This window comes from Athene cunicularia (assembly GCF_003259725.1).
Source record: "Athene cunicularia isolate RWA chromosome 7 unlocalized genomic scaffold, athCun1 chr7_part1, whole genome shotgun sequence".
Lineage (NCBI taxonomy): Eukaryota > Metazoa > Chordata > Aves > Strigiformes > Strigidae > Athene > Athene cunicularia.
In genome coordinates this window covers 3,663,038-3,686,131 of record NW_020799107.1, presented here as the reverse complement: position 1 = coordinate 3,686,131, position 23,094 = coordinate 3,663,038, and the positions used below count along the sequence as shown (strand labels likewise).

Here is a 23,094-nt window from a genome sequence, read left to right as displayed (position 1 = left end):
AATTTTACCTAAAAATAACTCATGCATTTGGTGATCTTCTAGAGAAAGCCATGTAACTTTTCAGATGTCTCCAGTTATTCCATAGTCAGTGGAAAAGAAGACATCACACCACCTATAGACAACTTTGAGTGGTACTTCCTACAGAAATCAATACGAGGAAGCAATGTGGGTTAGCTGTGTTTCCAATCAATGAAATGACAGTCACTTCAGTCTCTTTCTTTCATTTAAGTGACGTTCCTGTAGTTCCTGGCTCTCACAGATTGAAACTAGATCTTCATTTTTTACTTCCTCTTGCTTTTAAAGCCAATCTGTTTTTAACATTCTGTCATTCTATGAAATAGCAATTTAATTTCCCCTTTCTCCTTGTTATGTTTTAAAAAATTGGGGAGGAAAATATCTGTGTGTATACTACTACGGCTTCAACTCTGAAATACAGTAGTAATTGTTGGTAATTCCCCACTCTATGGCACTAATGTGTAATCAAGTTAATCTTTCTGTCTGTATGTGTGGCCAGTTTTACTCTGGTAGATAAATTGAATGCTCATAAAGATGTGTCCAATAAAATCTTTACTCTTATATGAGTTAAAATATTTGTTTTCTAATAGTATCATGCAAATAGTCCCTTTCTGCATTAACTTCTGTATATTTTGTATTTCTCCAGCTTGAGATATTGATCATTACAAGAACAGAACAAAAATTCTGAAGACTTCTAAGGTAGGCTAAGGGAAGTTCTTTAAGATAAAAGTAACCGAACATACACATTGTTTTAAGGGTTTGTTCTAACTTTTAAAGTTTGTTTTAGCTTAAAAAAAAAAAATACCCAAAACCCCTCTGTTCAGTGGCAGTGACTTCACTGGACTTCAGTTAGTCTTCTATTACTTAGCTTCATTCAGCACAGTCAAAACATTGGTATTTCTATGCACCTGAAATTCTGTTAGTCACAGTGAAATTTCTCTCCCTACCCTCTGACTGCAGGGGGTTTGTGTGCCCAGGGTAAGGCTCACATCTGCCAGCTGCTAGCACTGCAGGAGGGAGGGCAGGAGCCACACAGAAATAAGATCTTTGCAGGATCAGCAATATGCAGAAGGCCTTCACAATTCTGTTTGAACTGTATGTTCCTGCACAAATAGTTAGGAAGCTAATTTAACAGATTTTTGTCCCCTCTGGCTGCTGCAATTGTAGTCTACTGGGATGTATTTGAGCAGTGACTCCAAAAAATGACCACTTTTCTTATCCAGTTAAGAATTAAAACACAAAATTATTGGAAATTACTCAGGGCTATGCATTTCTTAGTTTATGTATTGTTCTCTAAATCAAGGTGAAAAATTAATAACTGAAGTGATCAAAGACCATATTTACCATTATATGGGAAAATGTTGATGAAATATGATCTCTGAATTTTATGCTTTAAGGGATTTGTCTTTTCTTTAGTAGCTCCAATCGTAAGAATTATAAATGAGGGAGACTGCCAGCAGATTTTCAGTGTGGTTGAAAGAAGACTGACTAAAAGAAAAATGAAATTTAGACCTCAGGTCAAAGCAGCTTTAAAAAGCTTTTAAACAAACTACTTCCCTAGCATGTCTATTAAAGTTATGGCTTGAAGCAGATAAAAGCTGTTATTAAAACCTGACCTATGGCCGTTGCCACTGAAAAACAATCTTCAAAAAGTAAAATCTGATTATTATGTCTTTACTTTGTGGTAGATACTCTTGTGTTAGGGTCAACAGCTGGCTCTTAATTGCTTGGAATGTAATGCTTTAATAAAGAAAAAGCTAATAATTAACATTTTCATTTTTATTCACTGTGGTTGATCCTGTGAAGTACTTAATAATCTTCCCATTACAAAGGATGCTCAGCACATTGTTGGATAATGATTTTCATGCGATCAGATGCAACTACAAAAGTGATCTTGAGTCAGATTCTGCACCACGCTTAAGAGAAACAATTTTAAGAATACAAATCTGAGAACAAGATATATGCAGTAAGCAGAGAGCACAAGTGCTTCAAGAACAAATTACCATTCTTAGCAATCCCCTCAGTGCAGCTGGATCTCTGGTGGGTTTTTTTATTTCTTCCCCTGATACAGTTAAACCTTTGCTACATCATTCTGTGTAAAAGAGAAGCTTCTCAACTGCTGTCCTTGCAGCTTCTTTCTTTAAAAGCAGTTTATGTAATTTACTGGCCATACTGACAAGTGATTTGCCTTTGTCCTCTACTGCATCCCCAGATGGTTTCATGACCTTGTGCATTACAAGTGAAAATTTGGTTCGGTGTTTATCTGACTCCCAGACTTTTGAGTTTGTCACTTCCTGAATAACTATGTTCCAGCAGCTTATATGGTGATTTAAAATATATCCTAGGAATATTCTTTTGAATATCCTTGTCCTCATTACCAACCCAATGAAAACCATGTACTTCTCAACATGTGTAGTTAAATTCTTCAAAGGTGTCTGTGCTGGTAAGTGCTAAAGATTAATTAGTGAAAATTAGAAACTTTTTCCATGCTGTACAAACAAACATTGCATCTCTCACCCCAGGCTATCTAATTACTAATAGTGAACACTCCATTACTCAAGTGGATTTTAAACTACTTCATGAAGACAGACATGAAAAAATGAGGAGGAGGTGATAATACATACTCGACTGTATAACTGTGTGAATTAAAAGCCAGGTTCCTTCAACCCCAAAGTGTTATTCATCCAAAAGTCTTGTACTGTAAAGTCCTTGGAAAAGGAAATGCCTGTGCTTTATTTCATCTTGTGCTGAATAGTACATAAATAATTACTACAGCTTCTAACAGATGTGACACTGGGTTTGACAAACTGCATAGTGAATCAGCGGTAGAATCAAGGACAGAATCAAAGCCTGTCCCCTAGATGAACTTGCTGAGCCACTGCTCTACTACCACTGTCTGTCCTGATCAGTGCCTTAAAATGCTGATTTATTTAAGTTTACATTTTGGTTTTTTAATAGTAAGACACCTCTATACAGGGTGTGGATATGGGTGAAAGTAGTCTCTAACTTTTTTTTAAAATACAAATAGTTGTTCTTAACTTTGAGTCTTAAACCATCTTATAGCTGGCTGAACCAGCTATGTGGCACAACTATATCTGCACACACAAATGATATGCATAGCTATTTACTACTGTCAGCATTAACTATATTTTGAACTTCTCCAATGAACTGATGAAACTTTGTGGTAGTGCTGTGTTACCAGGTGGATAAATAACATTGGGAAACTGAGATTACACAAAGGAAACGTGGCTTTTATGCTTTGGAACAAATAATAAATTTTGGCCATGCAGGAGTCCAATAAGAGAAAACTATAGCAAGCTGGGAAGTGTTCTCTGGGCTGTTGCTGCATGCACTTTTCTTAACCTCCAGAGAAGCAACACAACAGTGAGTCTGCATATTATTAAGCTTGAGAAACATTTCTGGTGTGCATGCTTACCTGCTCGAACCCCTTCATAGAAGTCATGGCCTCTCTGAAAGATTAAAAAAGCAGCTGTAACATGACAGATTCTATTTGTCCCATCATTCCACTTCTGTTTGAAATGTAGGTTCTCAAGATTCAGTTAAATCCCACTTGAACTGTTCTCATCTAGTCCTACTTTCTCAGCCACAGCTCTTAAAATCAGTCTGTTGAACTGTAGTTGATAAACCAACTTTTATGCAGTGCAAGCCCCCTTTGTGTTACATCTCATAGATTTTTCTAAAGGGTTTTGCATGATGAGGGCTAAGGTTTATAGGATTAGAAATTCTTCAGAAAAAGGCCAGCCTTCAGGAATCGTGATGTATTCCGCATACTTGGAACACTTTGCAGTTAAGTGGAATCCTGGAAACATCCAGTTATTTTTTTATGAAGGTAAACAATAACATTTAAATCCCTAATGATGATTCATTAGCAATGGAGCAACAATACTAGTTTTGGGAAAGATATGGCAAGGATACTGTCAGGCACTACAACATATCAGAATTAAATACATTTTCACTCTTTTTTAAAAGCATTTATTTTAATTATCACAAAGCATTTACTCAGATTCATAAAAATATTGTTTTAAAATGTGACGAAACTAATAATAAGGATGCCATGGAGAAGTTTTATGAGGAATTTGTTATAATAATATATTTCAGATAATTGTTAGTAGCTCTATTCTACTGAAAGGATCACTTCCTCATGTAATCCAAGTACTCAGTCCTTACTCTAAAATCTCGTTTTCTTTAAGAAATCTATTACAGCACTCCCAGAAAGCAGTGACAGACAGCTATTCCCATTCTGCTGATGGGAATGAGTCACTGAGGACCAAGTAATTTAAATAGGAAATCTGTTGAAGAACACCAGTTTTAAAATAAAGGTCCAAATAAAAACCTTTCTATACTGTAATATTATCATAGTTCTCTTAACAAAAGCCTTCTACTACTGCTATCGGACCATCATTAATGTAGTTTCCTTTGAGTTGCATATAAAACCATGGAACTGGAACAAAGACAGTGACAGCCTAACGAACACAAAAAGGAGATACTGAAAATTAAAACATATAAATGGTGGGCCCTTGATGTAATCTATATAAAACATACTCTCCGATAAACTTGCTACACCTCTGTGGCTGGAAAGAAACAAAGGGCTCAGCTGCTTGCTTACCATGCATGCTTGGGTCAGTCTGTATTCCATTGTGAGTACCTCTTGTAAGCTCATGGAAGCTCCTTCTTTGAGCTGCCTGAGAGTTATCTTTAAGGATGTAGGCGACATCTTATTAATAGTCTGGGGAAGACATTAACAATTAGTTTTATTCTCTTCAATGTAGACACATTTGCAAGTCTGTCTTTTTTGTGTTTTAAACTTTGTGAAGTAAATGATGTTACTCTTCTCCCTGAGCTCACTTGTGATACCTATTCCTCCTGCTCTCTCCCACCATGCTGTCATGCTAAATGAACTTACTTGTGTCAATTTTTATCAACAAGATCTCTGGGATGTATGCCATCACTTGTGGGAAGCCTACAACTCCTAAGGTCACATTGTTTATGGTCAAATTACTACTAGCCAGGGAATCTAATGTGGCTTGAAAGCCATTTCCAAACAGATTCTTTTAAGAGGTGAACGTGAGTTTTACAAGTAATTATACTCCATTTCTGAATTGCTCTTAGATGTTACTGATATTGTAGCCAATATTATACAGCATTTGAGTTTTATTTGGTACAGTAGTCAGAGTAGTAAGATAATAACAATGAGATAAGCTTTAAGTAGTTGCTTTATGATCATCATCAATGACTAGACAATATATGAAGAACAAAGTTGTGGAGGAAAAAAAATACTAAAAGAAATGATACATGAATGCGTATTTGTCCAGACTTCCTGTCTGGATCAACAGATAGTGCAGTAATTTAGCCCTACACTGCTCTTGTGATAGGAAGCCTAGAGGTCTTGCCTTCCCTCTTTTGACAGAGCTACTGGCTATAAATATTAGCCAACAGACAAGATCTGTTTAAGGCGCACAAACAAATACTGTAAATCTGGCTCTCATGACTGTCCTTCAATTAACAGCATGGCAGTAAACAGTAGGGGGAGGTGGGGAGAAAGACAAAAACCTAGTTAAGAAAACAGAACTGAGCTTCAAAGCTTTCAGGGTTGTGGGGGAAAGGCACTAAATCTTATTGTTGCTGATCTTTGTTTCCTTACTCTAAACAAGACTCTTCTTCTCCTGTAAACCCAACTAAAAGCTCTGTATTATTCACAGTACAATAGACATTTCCTGTTAATTAGGACATTTTTACCACTACTGAAAAGCAGCAGATGGTAAGATTTGCCTCTTTACATTATTTTCATTCCAGACATTAGACTCCTTACCCAGAGACTGAAATGGCAGGTTTCCAGTCATCAACATTAACATTTTTTCTGGCTCCCAATTACTCTTCATCCCTCTCCAGACACCAGCTGATACAGCAGTGACCCATTTTGCCTAGTTAAGCTGGAAAACATGCAACTGCTATACAAGCAGGAGGCTGTGCAATTGTAGCTTAAAAGCACTGGTCCTCCATTTGCATGTTGACGACTTCACTTAAGAGAGAAGCTGGTTTAGAAAGAATTACTGCTGGCTCAAACTGTCCACATTTCCTGAGTTCTGGTAAAGCTCTAAAAATTAACTGCCTTTCAGCTGTTAAGAGAAACCGGCTATACCTCTAATTACATCACTATGTAGGTCTCGGGTAGCAACTCTTAACTGGACCCCTTATTTCCCATAATGTGCTCTTACTGGCTCTACCTTTGAACTGGACATTTTCTCCTTTGCGTTTCACACTCTGTCATCTAGATTAGAAAGTTTTTGCTCAGACCAGGTTAAATGGGATGCACAGTGCAACCAGATGGTTCCATAGGAGAAACAATAATGGCAAGTTGTTTCTGATTAAAGAAAGCACCGAAATGGGGAAGATCTGAAAACAGTATTTAACCAGTCTAGTGCATCTAGCAGCTGCCTTATCTTGGCATATCAATGAGGTTGAAGGTGGAGGAGGCACTGCCATAAATCAAGCTGAAGGAAGAGGAACAAGGAAAGAAAATGGGTAGGTGTAATTGCAGAAAAATGAGTCACCCATGTATCTATAAATACTCTGTACAAAGATGAGGGGATCGGTGCTAGGGAACAAGCCTGAAAAGGAGACAGGATAGGCTGAAGTGGGGAGTACTAAAATGCAAAGTCGTCTTCATGGAAGTATTTGACATCTATTCCAGTATCTCTGAGACCATCTTGATTTCAACATAATGATCCTAAAAGCTACAAATTAAATTTGGAATAGACCTTAATTCCAGTAAGATGCTATCACAAGGTGACTGAATTAAGTGGCACCGACTCAGTGGAGTCCCTTACAAGAGTAACAGCTGGAATAGTGGCTGCATCTTTTGTTTCCAAGGCTTCTGACCTGAGCTGCTGAGGGTCCCTGAAGAAGGCTATCTAATTTAAAAACAAACAAAAAAACTCCCAGAGGTCCAGTGTATCACTTCCCTGGCAATAGCTGAAAACACCCATCACTTACTTTCTGACATACCAAAGCATCTGTTCTTCCACATAATGGTACCAAATAATGGTTCTGGATGAGCTTTGACAAAATATGAGTAGCTAGCCAGAGCACCATAGGAAAGCTGCTTAAGGACACGTAAGATACATCACTCTCTTACTAGTCTGTTCAGAGTTCCATAATGCTTCTGTACTTGAATTCAACACAACCGTGATACCATCCAGCTCCACTCCTGTCATCTATCTCACCCTATCGCACTTGCTGCATATCCATTGAAGGTTTCAGGAGCTAGTGTCTGCATCTCTGATTGACCAGGAGATCTGGACAAGGTGTCTTGTAATTCTTAGTCTCTGCAGTGTCCTGCACACTATACTGGAATTCAGTCAGTAACAATGAAGGCTATTAAACTGTGAAGTATCAGTGCTCAGGAGGTCATTAAGCCGTTCTCAAGTAGAATTTTCTTATGTTCTTCTTACTTATGCAAACCACTTTATTATCACATACATTAAAGCCTGCCAAGCAGGCATGTTTTGAAAGTAAAAAGCAGAAGTAGTGTAGATCTAACAGAACGGGATACCTGGGATAGCATGGCTCACAGCATACTTTCATTACAGCAGCACTAGTAGTTCTACTTCATTAACACTAAAAGGTATCTGTACATCCAAGGTGTGGATGTACCAAGGTGTACCTCCAAATAAGGGTGTTTGTATTAGACTTTCAGTTAGGGTTTATTCCATAAGTTTACTAATACAGGGAAACAAAGAAAATAAGCATACACATTGCTGTGACTGAAGCCTTTACAGTCTCTGTATTTATCATTTGAATGTGCTATTGTTCTGGTACCTGGACACTGAAGTGAAACTCTGGCTTCACAAAGTGACAGGGAACTATCATCTATGGAACATACTCTTGGTACTGTGATAATACTGATGAGGAAAATAACTTGCTTCACACAAGTCAGTGAACTGCTATAAAGGATAATGTCCGATAATCTCAGACTATCATGGTTTTGCTACGTGTTCCCTGCTCTAACCAGCTCTTGGAACTCTGTTCCTCCAGGCGATGTGACAGCAGGCCAGTGCTCTGTCTGAAGGTGTTGTAAAATGCTGAATTGCTAGGGTGCAAGCTACCATTCTTCCTCCAGCTACAATTAAGTTTAATTACAATTCTGCTTCCCTAGTAAAACAAAAGCTCCAGTTTAAGTGGCAAGCATTTCCAGGAGAAAGCCAGATTTATACCTGAATCTCTTTTTAACTTTTTTCCCCACAAATGCATTTTCCTTCTTCAGTTTTGTGGATCTTTCACAGAAGAAATAAACTATCTGATCCTACAGGCTTACTCAATTCTACTGCTTAGCACAGAATGTGTGCTATTGAAACTTGTCTGAAACTTATGCACTTGTTCACACTAAGCCTTGCACCAGCTAGAAAATGTGGGGTTTGTTGTTTTTGTTTTTTTTTTTTTCCCCCACAAATTTCTGTATAGACAGAAGCAATTCATTATCAGAGTTTCATCTCTTGAGCAGAATGGATAACAGACAATTGTTCAGAAACTTCTGTCAACTCCAAGGACAGTCATTCATTTACAAATTCCATGAAAGAAAAAAAGCTGCTATAAAGTCCTATTAAAGGCATGAAATAAGAAAACCGAAGAAGCAACAAAAAAGCCCTTTTTTTTTTTCTGTTCAGGAATTTAAAAAAAAAAAAAAAAGTTACACAAAATCATTAACTTTGAAGTAGACAACATAGTTTTAAATTCTAAATTTAAAATATTAAACAAATGTACCGCTAAACAACAAGGAACAAGAACTTTTTTTTTTAATAGGGGAGATCTGAGTTATGAGAATGCAGATGAAGGAAGCAAGTTGAGCAGGTTTGGGTAACTAGAGGAAACACAGCAGAACAAACTATTTAGTTATTGTATTTCAGGAACATGGTGTCTCCAGGCTCCTTGCATCTTTTGTAGTAGCAACTGTATTTTGAACAAAGCACCCTTTAAAGGTTATATGCTATTTTAGTATATCTTAAAGTACCATAAAGTTGTATGAAATTAACTTAGAAAAAGCTATATGCAAATAATTCTTTAATTGTTTTCAACCTCCAGTGAAATTAATCAATAGTCCTGCAGAATTGTATTAAACTTTATAACCTACATAAAATACTGCCCTGTAACTCAACACTATAAAGAAATAAAAACCACCAAAAGTGACTATTAACATGCTATCAAACTGTCTCAACAGACCTTAATATGTACTCCCTGCCATCTATAACAGGGAAAAAATGAAGAACTGAATCGTACAGCCTATATAGTTTGGGGGAAAACCATGATGGTTAACATACGGTAGAATTCAGGTCTACAAACACATAAAATGGATTATTCTGGCACTAGCTCATTTGACTACTTTATTCAATTCATTTGACTACTTGAATATAAGTGAGGAAAAAATTATCTAGCACTTTCATTCAATTTTGCTTTTTTAATACTTATGCTAAACTTCTTGCATTGTACTAGGGGTACTGATTAGTACAAAGATAACTTTAAAACTTCCTTTCTCAAAAACTGTTTGAGAGTTCCAGTAACAAAATGTTAAATCTTTAGTTAAAAACTAAAACCAAAAATGTATCTCTGTATCTGGGACAGGATGCCTAATGCTAATGATACTACATTATAAAATTATATTCCTTCTGCTCAAATGAAAGTCTGAAGATAATGGATGATTTATTTTACTGCAAGAGCAGGATTTCATCTGTGAGCTGTAACCAAAGTTAAAACTGCTGGAAAAATGCTTGTGTTCTATCCAATTGTAAGTAGTGTTTGAATAGCTCCAAGATGAATGTTTACAAGATACCTGAATACACATACTTGAAAGGAAAAAGAGCAAATACACACATTACTTATAAATAAGTTGCTTCTTGCTTTTGAGGCTAGAGTGTGTGTTAATTGTGTAGTATTACTGTACATTTTTTTGAGTAGTGACTACATCCAATACTCAAATGCATTACAAATATCAAAAAACACTTTGTGATGATAAATTGCTTGCTGTTATTCCGAATAAGATATCTGGAATGGAAAAAAACCAAAACAACAGCTTTGCTTTATTCCAACCCTTGGCAATGAAATGAGAAGCTATAAAAGGAGCCTTTGTCACAAATAACCCCCTGATCATGGGGAGGGGAAAAGGGAAAGGGAGTTTGTTTTTTTTTACTAGATTACAGTTTTATGCAGCATATGATGGTATTCACATTGCATGGTTTTACAGAGGAATATTCTTGTCTGAGTAGAACTACTGACAATTCCACAGGACTGTATGTCAGAACCTGAGGATCTCAGACCAGTGTTACACAGTTACTGGTGTTACAAGTATTAGTTATGTTAATAAGGTGACTGAAGTCTGCCCCATGATAGGAAAGTACAGAACCAGATTTAAAATCTCTAACAAAAATAACATAGAAGATGTTACCTCTAGCTGCTTAATGGCAAAAGGAGAACCATCTTGCTTTAATTTTTTAACAATTTCTTCCATACTATTTGCTGAAAAAAGACTAAAAGAAACAAAAAGTTAACTGCTTCAGCCTTCGTCTTCCATATGAAGAGCTAGTAACACAGAAATTAGAAACAGAGTGTAACCAGCTGATTTGGCTTTTCTTAGCAATGTGTTCCCTGTTGTTCAGTTTTAAGTAACTCAGTTGACAGGCACCTCCACTTATTTATATAATTTCCTCCTCTCATTTATATAATCTCTAGCATTTCAATAAACCTCACTTACAAACTCTGATATTTATCCAGAAACTTAAATTACTACCATCAGTCTTATCTGTATTTTTATAACACAACAAATCTTTAGCTATCAGCTCCATTCTACTGGTTTGGTCTCAACATCTTTCATCTCTAAACCCAGTTACCACCATCCCTCTTCAAGAGTTTTAGCTGCTGCTTATGACTCTCCCTTATTTTTCCTTCCCTTTCCGATACAGAGAAGTTCAAACAATCATAAAAATGGCCTTATACCAATGAGTATAAATGTGCTACATAACATTTCCTGTTGAACTGAACAACTACTCTCGCAAATCCTCATCCATTTTCTATAGAAAATATTCGTTTCAGTGTGCCATAGGGTAGTTGCTTAATATAATGGTGTATGAATCAAGCAAATACGCTCAAGTATTTAATATACTGATGAGTTAAATATTTAATAAGCTTCTGATAAAGCTCCCTAAAGACAAAGAAGTTTAAATGACCAACTTGAATGTCATTTCTATCACCTTATCTGTGGAACATGGATACTGTTACTGGATTTAACGTCATGTTCTCCATCCAAAAGAATAAAAAAGAAGAAAGATTGTTAAATACCTGTTAATCTTCTCCATATGTTGTTCAAGTACAAACTCCTTTTCTTGATCAACTTTGCTCTATTTAAAAAGCAAATACATATTTTACTTGGTTATTTTAGTCTAAAAAGCTTATCAGCACAGACAAATTTCAATGACTTGTGTTACAGAAATATCATATCATAACCAAACATTTAATATTCATAAGACACTGACATTTTCAATGAATTACAATTTTGCAGTGTGTATAAATGAACTTGACACTTTATCTTATGAATGTTAAAGATGATACCTCATAATGCAGTGCTTGCTCTGAGCTACTATGTATGCATATGTGACTGGGTGGTTATCTTGTACACAAGTATTCATTATTATTCTTGTCAATACATTTCTATCAAATACACTAAGAAAATCAGTGTAGATAAGTCTACTCAAAAACCTGAAAATGTTTTTTAAAAAAATTTCTATAAAAATGTACTCATATGTATATTTTTTTAGAAGACAAAAAAAAATGCATTTATCTTCCTTATCTTTCCTCTGTCATTTTACAAATTTTTATTTTGACAACTAAAGAGTGCAAAAGATCCATTTGCCTTATGTGGAAAGGCTGTCAAATGTTTCATATCTTCTGGCATTAAGGGGTTTAGGACGTAAGCAGATGTTTCAGTAACAGCGGCTGAAGCTGTGAACGGTTCCCTGTCATTTCAGCTCTCATAACTAAAAATACACAGCTTCCTTTTCCATTCAATGTCGTCTCGTAAAGCAGTATACTGCAACATATAATCACTCCTACTTCATAGCTTTCTATTTTGTCAAAATAATCAGTACTACTATGTAAATTAGTTTATCCCACTTATTTTTCTAATTAATCTTTATCTATGAATTTAGTAATTCCAAGCCAGAAATAACAGAAGTAGACACTGCTCATTTTAAAGGCAAACAACTGTAATACTCATATTAAGTGAATACATTGAATCCTGATCTGACTCTAAAAGTTTCCTCTTTTGAAATAAAACTACAATGCACATCAAAACATCTAAAATAGTAACTGAATAAACTGATTGTAAAGCCAAACCCTTTTATTTTCATGCTGTTGTTACATGGGGCTAATACAAATACTAATTATGTATTATCAATACAGTTACATTCACCTCCAAAATCACAACAGAGAATGAGGGGGTTGGTCCACTGGGAAAACAGCACCTTTCTCCCCCTGAAAATATTGCTTTAAGACCTCAGATGCTTTCCCTACAACATATCTGCACTCTGCTAATATTTATCCTATTGATAACTCTGTGCTTACTCATAGTCTTTCAATTATCTCAAGGTTACAAACATATAAAATATTTGAAAAATTAAAGGAACAACTTGAGCCTTTAAATTCAGGCTTCCAATCTGGACTGCAGATGGTCTGCATCAAAATAATGCTAAAATTTACATCAAATGCATCAAGCTAGCAAAATATTTCTTCAGGTTGATAAAGACAGGGTTTCTTGGATGGAAATACAACATCCACTTCCAAGTGAGCAATGTAGCATTTAATAACTGGTGCTGTAACTTCTGTAGCCTCTAGGCTAGGCCAATAGTTCTACCCGTCATTTGTGTTTGTCAGAATCCCTGAATTTCAGGCTAACTCCCCAGATTGCACTTGCCAACATGTACAACTGCCAGTCTGCTAGCGGCTGTCTATTTTGCCTTCTGCAAAGCGTGCTAGAAATCTAAGAATAACAGGAGAAAAATTAAGCAACATTTTCTGCATCACACTGCTGGCTGGAAACTTATGTACACACATAGAAAGAGTGCTAGCTGATCACAGTAAGAATTTGAGGGTATACAAAATGAATAAAAAGTGAAGAAAGATTTTAAATGTTAATTTTGGCCACTGTAGACATTAATGCTACAAATTAGTATTTTATAGAGTGCAAAGAGTTTGGAAAGCCATTATTTTTTAACCATAAAACAAATGATCAGTATCGTGGATAAAAAAGAATTTGTATTTACATGTATTTTAAAATTCTACTTGATTTCAGTAACTGATCAGATTACCTTCATATGGTAAGAGTTCAATAAGTCTGCAATATTTTCTGTCGAAGGAGATTTCAGTGCTATCAGGTCTTTCTCTAAGGCAGGTAGCTATTTAAAATAAGAATTAAAAGTAAGTAAAACAAATTTTATTTCTTGGATTATTACTGCTGTGGTAATAGTACTATATAGTGTATATGTATATAAACAAACACACCCCCCAACTTTCAGACAGATCTTGAAGAGATACCAAGTAAACAATACAAGGAGCCAGAGTTCACTTTTCAGTGTTGATCCATATAGATTTAACTGTCTGCAGTGATCAACAAAGATCTCTGCTTCCCAAGCAGACCCCCAATGCAGTGCTACAGCTGCAGCAGGCAAAGCCAGTCTACAGCAGGCTGAGAGGAAAGAGCAGGAGCCTGGCAACCATGCTGTGCTCAAAATGGTATCTAACCAGCTCCGCAATGATAGTCATGGGTCTTTACACAGCAAAAAGCAAGTCATTGTTTCTTCTTCACTTATGTCCATGCAAGTTACTGGAACATTATGACTCTGACTTTATCAAATATACTCATTTTTACACTTTCTTACAGCAACTGTAAGAAACAAATAGGATATCTGTTAAGGAGACTGATAAAGAACACATTAATGGGGTGTTACTTAGATTAAAAACTTTTCAGTTGTATAAATAATCTCTGATTTCAGACACTGTTGTCTAAATTGTACGGTTTTTTAAGCAACTTCAGTTATGCTCAGTAAATCATGCCCTTTGACAGTAGAAGCATTAAGACAGCAACATTTGCTCCCTCTTGCAAGCAAAGCTGTCACTATCTGGCAAGTGTTGTAATGACAGCTTGAGAGTATTTTACAATCCCCATTCACAGTGCATAGCCAGCTAATATAATTGTGCCTCTGCATATACCCAAGTTGCTAAAAGTATATTAGTGTGCTACACAACTCAAACTTGTTACAGTTGTAGGCTGCACCCTTGCTAGCACTGGTTAGGAGCTTACCTTTTCAGATTCTACAAAATGTGTAGCGACACCAGCTTTTAGTACATCTCTTCCTTTCAGCCTAAATCCTGTTAGTGCAAGGAAGCAGCCAATCTTTCCAGGTAGTCTTGGCAAGAAATACCCTCCACCTACATCAGGAAAGAGGCCTGTAATAAAACCAAAAAAAAAGTGAAGGGAGAAGAACTTGTCCTAATCATGCATGTAACAGCTATTTCTTCTTGTTTCACTTCTATCTCCCTGACTTAGGCTGGGCTCTCTTGTCCATATTTCTCCTTGACTTGGTTTGACATTTCTCTGTCATCAAAACCTTCCTAAAAGCAAACTCTTGAACACCTTTCAAACTGTATCCTTTCCAGTGGTACATAATTTACGAACAGATACCAGACAATAGTCTTTGTTCTATTTGCCAACAACTTGAGACATTTTTAGATCTCTGAAGAATCAAGCATGTTCTCAGCAAAAAACAGAGCTGACACAAAGAATTATGAAATAATTTGTGCAAACTCAAATGGGATGCTGCTTTTTCTCTGAAATCTTTTAGTACAATAAAAATATCAAACAATGATGAAGTGCCCCTTGCACAGCTAAGTTTCAACAGATTTTGGGGCTGAGAATTCATTAATAGATCAACAATATTGCCAGGGTCTTCCTGAAGGTGGAGGCATGAGATGCTGACCTAATACCTGGCTCTTTGACAGGACTATGACTAACCCGCAATTTAAAAAAATTCTAAAAGATTCCAGCTTTGCGACAGTCTTACATTTATTTTTTTTTTAAATCCACAAAGTTGGGTAATTTCTAAAAATTCAAAGCTGTGAATAAATTTTAAAAGACTTTTAAAACATGTAATTGAAAAATATATAGCTACTTTTATCAAAGTCTAAATATCTAATATCATTTCCTTGTCAAGATTTACCTTATTCTGTTATATAATCACCTACAAAATAAATTCAAACTTTTTTTGTAACTTTTAACATACTTAAACTTAAGAAAACTTAAGCTTAGCTGTATCAATCTTGGAAATCAAAATGGAAAGCAGCAGTGTCCAGTTACTACTACAAAATAATCACTCATGGGGCATTCACAAAACTGAAAGTTTTCTCATTAAATTAAAGATGTGGTGTTGACTTTTTCACTTTGAGAGACATGAAAATAAATGAAAAAGAATACAAATGAGCAGTAAGAAACTCAGAAAACACTTGCCAAAGCAAAGATATTAACTGGAAAGATTAAGATGTCCATAAGGAGTTTAAAATGGGTTCTGATAGAAGGTGGTAATTTTTCATTCACAAGTAATTGCTTTCAGTCACAAAAGAGTCTATGTACTATAGAAAGACCCTATTACAAGTATTTTAAGATGTGTGAAATTAGGGGTCTCTGAATATTCCTCCCCCACAGGAAAAGGATAGGAACTGATTGGAGCCACTTCATATCAGTCACAGTTGTAGTATTCTATTCCCTTTCCCACTGACGTGCGTGTTGCCATTAGCTGATTTATTCCTCATCCCACAGGCTACTGAGATATAACAGCTCTTCTCCTAAAACGCTGAATGTCTTGTTTGCACCCTTTAAAAGTCCTAAGCTGTATTAACCCCAATTCATCACTTACCTTCTTTTTCATCTATACACACATTCTGAAGAGTCTATTCTGCATTTTACCTTCTCAGTTTGAGCCATCATAGCTATAATGTTGATGCCAAGACTGTCATTTAGTTTTATGTTTCAATTCATCCGTCTCCCCTTGGATATCCTACTACTGCAAAAAAATCCCTCATTTCAAAATGAAACTTCTCTGACAAATGTCCTCCAAAGCAAAAAGACAATTACATTATTCTCCTCATCCACCAGGACTGCAACAGCAACAGCCTTTTCCTCTGTGCTGTAATTAAAATATTGATGCTGAAGTCCTATTCTCCCCATGCTCCAGTAAATTTCCAGAGGACAAGTCACCTTTCTATTGGGATCTATAGGGCCCTTCCACATGGCCATACACAGGAAAATTAGTTCTAAATAAATTGCAAAGTTGATTAGCTTAAGTTGCTTTAGGGGTGAATAAAATTAAACTGAATGGTTTCTTTAATTATTAAGGAATTTACAAACAGGTTTAGTGAAGATGTAACTAATCCACTTTAAACTTACTTGGTTGCATAAACGTAGTCCACTATAGATTCTACTGTATCCTTTTCAAGGTCCATGTCTCCTTTTCACATAATTTTACTCCTCTTGTCCCTGTTCTATGTATTCTTCTTAATTCAATAATGCTTCCCATATGTTTTTGCTTGCTACTGGGTTTCTCTTTAAGTATTTCATATACTTGATTTTTTTCCCTTTTGATAACATTTACCAATTCTTTCTCAGATCCCTACTTAAATAAGAGAACTGGATGTCTGCTGGGAGTGACCAGGAGAAAAGCCTATGCCTGTAATGCTGACTTGCAGTCTGTGCTCCGAGACAGATGCAGCACGCTTCACTGTAATCCCAAATGTGAAACTCTGCAGTTGCCAACCATAAGATAAAGGAAGCACTACTACATTCCTACCTTATCTTGCAGATGTGGTTGGAGGTTTATTTGTAAATGACTTCTAGAAAGCTAAAAACTTATAGAGGGATATAGAAGAAAATGTCCTCTTATTATAACATCACCTTAAAGCCCACCTCTTACAATATACTTTCATCTTTTGTTCTTCCCACGAGTGGTTCTTCCACACCCTCCTACATCTAAGCTGCTTTCCAGTGCTTGACCTTATCTATGTCCGTTTCAAACTCCTACAATCTAGAATTGCCTTTTACTTCTATTTGCAAAGTGGCATATCTATCTATATCCTTTTATTTATGGTGGTGTATAAATGCAGAACAATTGTGTGAAAATGTAGCAGCTGAATGAATGCTTTGTTTTCATTTCACAGCAAAAGTGTCATCCCTAATGAAATCAGTGAACATATGAAATAATCAATTAATACAGTATCTAGTCAGCTAGACACTTTAAACATACACCAAAGAGATCAAAACAGCTAAGCCCTTAAATCCAAACAGATTTCAGTGGGTTTACTTCTAATTGATCCTAAAAAGGGTTTTAATTACTTTCTTTCCTAAGCAAGTTCTAAGCTTTTCCTTTACATGTCTTCACGGCCTATTTTGGTTTAAATCAGTCCTTGTCAACACAAGAAATGTGTATAAAGTACATCATTTTTGTTCCTCATATCTTTACCAAGAAGAAAGTGAAGAAGGAATTTTTATTATTAGAAAAATGTTATATGCCAAAGAACCTCTCTGTTTAGTTTAAAAAAAAAAAAATGTTTTCTTCAGTTGGTTTTCTTGTGCAACAACTGATTATGAACTTCAGGAGTTTAGCAAATTCATGCTGTATTAATGCTTGAGCTATTTAGTTTACTATGTTTTCCTTCAGCAGAGAAAAATATTTGGAAGGCTGCAATAGTTTTTCTTATCCCAGAGTTATTTGTTCAGAAAAATTACATGACATCAGCTAGCAGGAATTGCTCTAATTTTTTTTCAGGATTTAAAATTAAAATGAGCTTGCTTATATTTGGAGGGTTTATTATGTTTTATTTGACTTGACACTCACAGCTCATTTAATATTTTAAGAATTTCAGAATAAGTCTTCTGAAATGTTTCATATAGGCTGGACAGCAATAAACAATAGATAATATGTGTAAAACACCCTTTAAAAATATGAAAAATACTAGACCTTTTAAGCATTGGTAACAGGGGACACTAGAAAAATCCAATCATTAGCTAAATGTGCACTTTAACTTTAGTTGTAAATGACATTATTGTACTTGAAATATTCTCGTCAAAAGCAGAATATTATAACTTTAATTCTCTTTTCAGAATTCAGTCCTGATTTTTTACATTATTTCTTAGTTTTAACATTATGTAACTGTTTGGAAATTCTTTTAAGAAAATAATGGTCAGTAGTCCTTACAACTAATTCTTTGAGGTGAAACTAAGACTGAACCTAATAGCATCAAGTCTGGTGCTATTTAAGATGTCTAACCACCAGATAAGGATCTCTATTCTGAGTAAATGTGTTCAACAGGGCCACATATGACTGACTAGCCTCATTCTCCTGCTTGAGAACATAAAGATAAGAACAACTGCAATCATCCTTCAGATGCCTTGCCTTGGAAAGATGTAGAAACTAGAAATTTAGCAGGAGGAAAATGCAGGATAGGTTAAACGTTTTGAGCACTCTTCATAAACATTGTTGATAAGCAGCAAGAAGGGACTTGCATGCTGATGAAAGCATTATGCCAGACAATAATAGGTTCAGTGTGGATACCCTGTTGGTGCCAGGATTGTCTTGAAGGGAAACATGAACAATTTCACAGGAGGGTTTACTTTAAATTGACTGACTTTTCTTGAGCCATAACCACGATCTTCATTTAGCTTTGAGACACAACATTTTCTTTTCTATTTCTCAGAGTTGACGAAGAGGCTATAGGATCAAACATTAGAAAATACAAGGTACAAGGTTGCTATTTAAAAAAAAAGATAGTGACACTGTGATCTTGCTTGCATGCAATCAGTATACAACTGTAATGAGTCTACATTAATAGTTTACAAGAAAAGCTGGAATTTCAGAATCTGTATCCTTAACATTGCAGATCAGCTTGTAGTACAGACAGTTTGACTGCTACTGATTTCCAAATGTAAAGCTGACATACTTGCACTGGGATCTTCAGACTTTTTCTGCCTACACCTGTAGCTAAGACTTAGTTCAGATCTACTTCCATTTTTTAAAAATTGTATCCTGATAGTCTTTGTGTCAGTCTAGACAGTAAACCCCAGGTTAAGAACGTCAGTGATCAACCTCCCAGAATACAGATAAGTTTCTATTAATTTAATAGAAAATACTTTCCATATATGGTCATCTCTGATTCCTTTTTAAAATTCTTTCATTACTGCCACTGCTTTCAGTCAAAGACATTTCATCCTGATAACACAAACAGTGAAACTTTAAACACTTTAACACACATTTCCTAACACAACATAAATGTAATGTAATGTAAACGTGATAATTTGTTAAAATACTTACCTATTGCTGTTTCTGGCATTGCAAAAAGTGTCCTTTCCGTAGCAACTCGGAAATGTCCATGGACTGAGAGGCCAACTCCCTATGCATGGAGCACAAGCAAAAGACACAGTTATAAAATTACCGGTAAAAATAATCATAATCATAACCATAACCCCATGCAACACACCCCTTGCTTTGCTCTACAATTAAATAATATTAGATTTACTATGCACATCTCAACAGAACATTAAAAGGCCTTTTACAGTTCTAACACTAATACTACCTTTATGATTTGGCTGAAATAGCATTCTATCCTTTAAAAGACTGATGAGTCATACAGAGATTAACTTCAAAAACCCATGAGTGACAGCAACAGAAATGAGTGACCCCATTTTCTCTATATACTAGTAAGAGTGTTGACATCCTTTTGCTCATGTCATCCCATCTATAAGTTTTGCTCATACTTCAAACCACCACAAAAAATATGCCAGTACTTTTGGAATATACATGAATTGCACAAAGTTGTAATTGTAATAATTTTTAAAGAAATTATAATTAACTATTCTTATAATGTGCTAATTACCTACTTTATCAATAGAAAAGTATTTTAAGCAGGAAAAGCCTTTGGCATTATTGATTCAAATTCAAATTATGTGGTTAGAAAGTCACTTAAAGAACCTGGGGACTTTTGTTCTCCAAGTCAGAAATCAAATTCACATTTCTAAGTATCTAGCCCTCCTCTCTAGCAGTCCTTCCTGATGAGACACTTCCCTCAAGTGCAGAAGAGCTCCTTATGTTGTCTAACACATATTTGCTGACTTAGGCAATGACCAACAGCAAAACCCAATAAAAATATATATTTTCAGTTCACACAAAATTAATTTAATTTAGATAAATGTTCAAGAGGTAAACTGACAAATTTAAAGAAAACTGGTTATCTGACAAAGTTACTATTATTTAGTAATAATATTTGAAGTAATCCAAGAATATTGGGATTGTTGGGCACAAGCACAACATACAGGCAAAGGAGTCTCACTTCTCAGAGCTTATCTATATGACACATAATAGAAATGTGTGTTAGATTCTACCTGGAGGCAAAATCCTCAAAAAAATATTTCACAAGTTTCTTCATATTTCTTCTCTCATCCTTTCCACTGTTTCAGCTTACTTCCTTTCCTCACCGTTAAATTCCTCTTTCTATGCATCCAATTTTTCTGTTAAAACTAAGATATCTTAAATATCACTGGCCAAAAGAAGTCAGTGTCCAGTGAAGATATAATAGATTTTTAAGTAACATTTCTAATTGTTTAGATACTAGAAAAAATGGCATTTTACCCAACTAAGGCTATTAGTCTTCACAAATGTCTTCAAAGTATTTCATACTTTCCATCAAAAACAGTGAGATTAATTGGGTGATACTTGTTTGGACCAGCATTATATATTTGATAGGCTTTTATGGAGAGAGTAGAATATAGCAGAACATCTTTCCATTTTGCTTAATCTTTGGGTGGATTTTACATTAAAATTTTAAAAAATTACCTCAGTTTAATAAAAATTACATCCATTTTGTCATGCCATTCTCAGGCATTCTTCCCTGGCCTCTCCTACAGTTCTGCCCAGCAAGAAATGAACTGTCACTGCTTATTCCATTAGGGTGATAAATGCCTAAATTAGAAAATAATTTCAAGGTTTTTTCTGTAAAATTAATATCTGCCAGTCTTGAGTTTTAACACAGATGTATGAAGTTTTAAAGATTTCAGTCTATTTTCCTGAGAAATGGACACTTAAGGTAACTGGTTATCATACTTTATTTTATATCCAAAGACTAAGTCAAATCTATATACACATGCAGTACTGCTGTTTCAAGGAGACAAACAGAATTTGAGCAAATATCTGTACCTTATTTGCACAGGGTACAACCTTATGTCTCATCCCTTACCCATCCTTCAGCCCTTTCACTTGAGGACTGGTCAGAGGTTGTAGATCTCATCTGAGCAGCAATAGCCCAGTATTTAGTTCTCTTGAAAATGCAAAGCTACATGTAAAGCGCCCTTCACTCCTAGAACTGCTCTTTAATTCTTAAATGTGATCTCACCACTCCCAACTTTTTTTTATATCATGACTGCCTATTTTCACTATACTTGATAAAACCTGCTATTTTTATGCATGTTCAGCAGTAATGACAAACTTTTTGTAAAGATAACGAAATTTTTAAAAAATCAAGCCCATTTTGATCTTTCTAATGCCTAATTTTTTTTTTTTTTTCTAGTCCCATATCTAAGACATACTATCTATCATAAATCATTTTTTCTGGCTAATTTTCTAGACAATCAGAGGTTTTTATAAGGACTCAAATTTTCAGCTTGAGTAAACAAGACTACAAAGAAACAAAGACTATAGAGTGTGAACTCCTCAAACAGAGCTTCTCTTCCAAGCTTGTTCTTTTTTATAATGATAAAAATAACTATAGTTTTAATAATGAAAAGTTTAAAGAGGTAATTTTCTTTTGAAAGAAGCACTTAAATCAGATTTCACTTTCTCAAGTGCTAAAGTCATAATTGGATTTGTTTTCTAGATAGCCTTCAAGTTTTATAGTATGGACAAGAGCTTAATTTCAGATGTATATTTAAAAGACTAAAACTGTATTTTCTTATCCATTATAAAAAAATGGTGCGAATATGTCCCTACTTCTTAGATGATCATTTCTAAATAATGGAATATTAAGATAAAATTAGGAGAGAAAAATGAGTTAATGTTTTGAGGGTACAAACCCCAGTAATTTATTAAACCAGCGAGCATATGCTTTTGTATGTTTATTTGCAACTTCCCAAATGGTTATTTTAACACATTCACTGTATGTTTAACCTTCTTCATCTAATACAGAGGACAGATGCTTATTAGTTTAGTACTATCCTATGTAATAACTCTTCCCGTCAGAAGTCTAAATGCATTTCTCCTCTATTTCTGCACTTTATATCTTTTTTTTTTTTTTTTTTTTTTTTTTTCTTACAGAGCTAGAATCCCACCTAGGAAGCCCTTCATACTATTAAAATATCTTCAGTTGCGCTTTGTTCACTTCACCAAATAGTTCCAGCATTTACACATACAAGTCTTAATGCTATGTCTTTATTACAATATATCCTGTCCTGTCAGCGTTCTAACTTTCACAATCTTAAAATATATACTAAAGCTAATGTCTTCCTTCAGACTTTTCTGAGATAATAGATTCCTATGGTAGATCAGATTTGTTTTTTAATTAAGATAAACTTTCTTAATTGATTAAGATAGTTTATCTTAATACTGTCATGTAACTTTTTTTTCCACTGACATACGAATGTTTGAACTTTGTAAAGGATACTTAAAGAATGAGACTAGAAGTTAGGGAGTTAAGACATGAACAAGCAATCAATTTAAGCAATCTTTCTGTAGGGTTTACATATTAATCAAAAATACAGATAAGAGCAGAAATGGTGGTCTGATGGTGTATTACTGGAGATAGATTTCCTGTGAAGGTGTTTGGTTACAAATTACAGATTTATTACTACATGGATATTAAGACATTAATCTTAAAAACAGCGTGTTACACCTTCACTCAGTGCACCCCAAGGAGGCACATAACATTACAGGCAGTTCAGTCTGAATTCCACAACAAGCTTCTGAAAAAGCAAGTAGAGTATCTGAA

The 23,094-nt window shown here is 35.1% G+C and overlaps 1 protein-coding gene across 4 annotated transcripts in view; it reads right to left on the bottom strand.

Moving 5' to 3' along the window:
- The window catches only part of HIBCH (3-hydroxyisobutyryl-CoA hydrolase), a 50,424-nt gene that overhangs the window by 6,955 nt on the left and 20,375 nt on the right, over positions 1-23,094 (bottom strand). For 3 of the 4 annotated variants that reach the window (XM_026852901.1, XM_026852902.1, XM_026852903.1), the window contains exons 7-13: positions 19,434-19,512; positions 14,378-14,523; positions 13,386-13,472; positions 11,362-11,420; positions 10,472-10,553; positions 4,643-4,762; positions 3,452-3,485 (exon numbers count right to left, since the gene is read on the bottom strand). In XM_026852901.1, the coding sequence (XP_026708702.1) occupies positions 3,452-3,485; positions 4,643-4,762; positions 10,472-10,553; positions 11,362-11,420; positions 13,386-13,472; positions 14,378-14,523; positions 19,434-19,512 (607 nt within the window). Of the gene's footprint in view, positions 1-1,301; positions 2,724-3,451; positions 3,486-4,642; positions 4,763-10,471; positions 10,554-11,361; positions 11,421-13,385; positions 13,473-14,377; positions 14,524-19,433; positions 19,513-23,094 lie in introns of those variants that run through there. The other variant, XM_026852904.1, reaches the window with a different exon arrangement.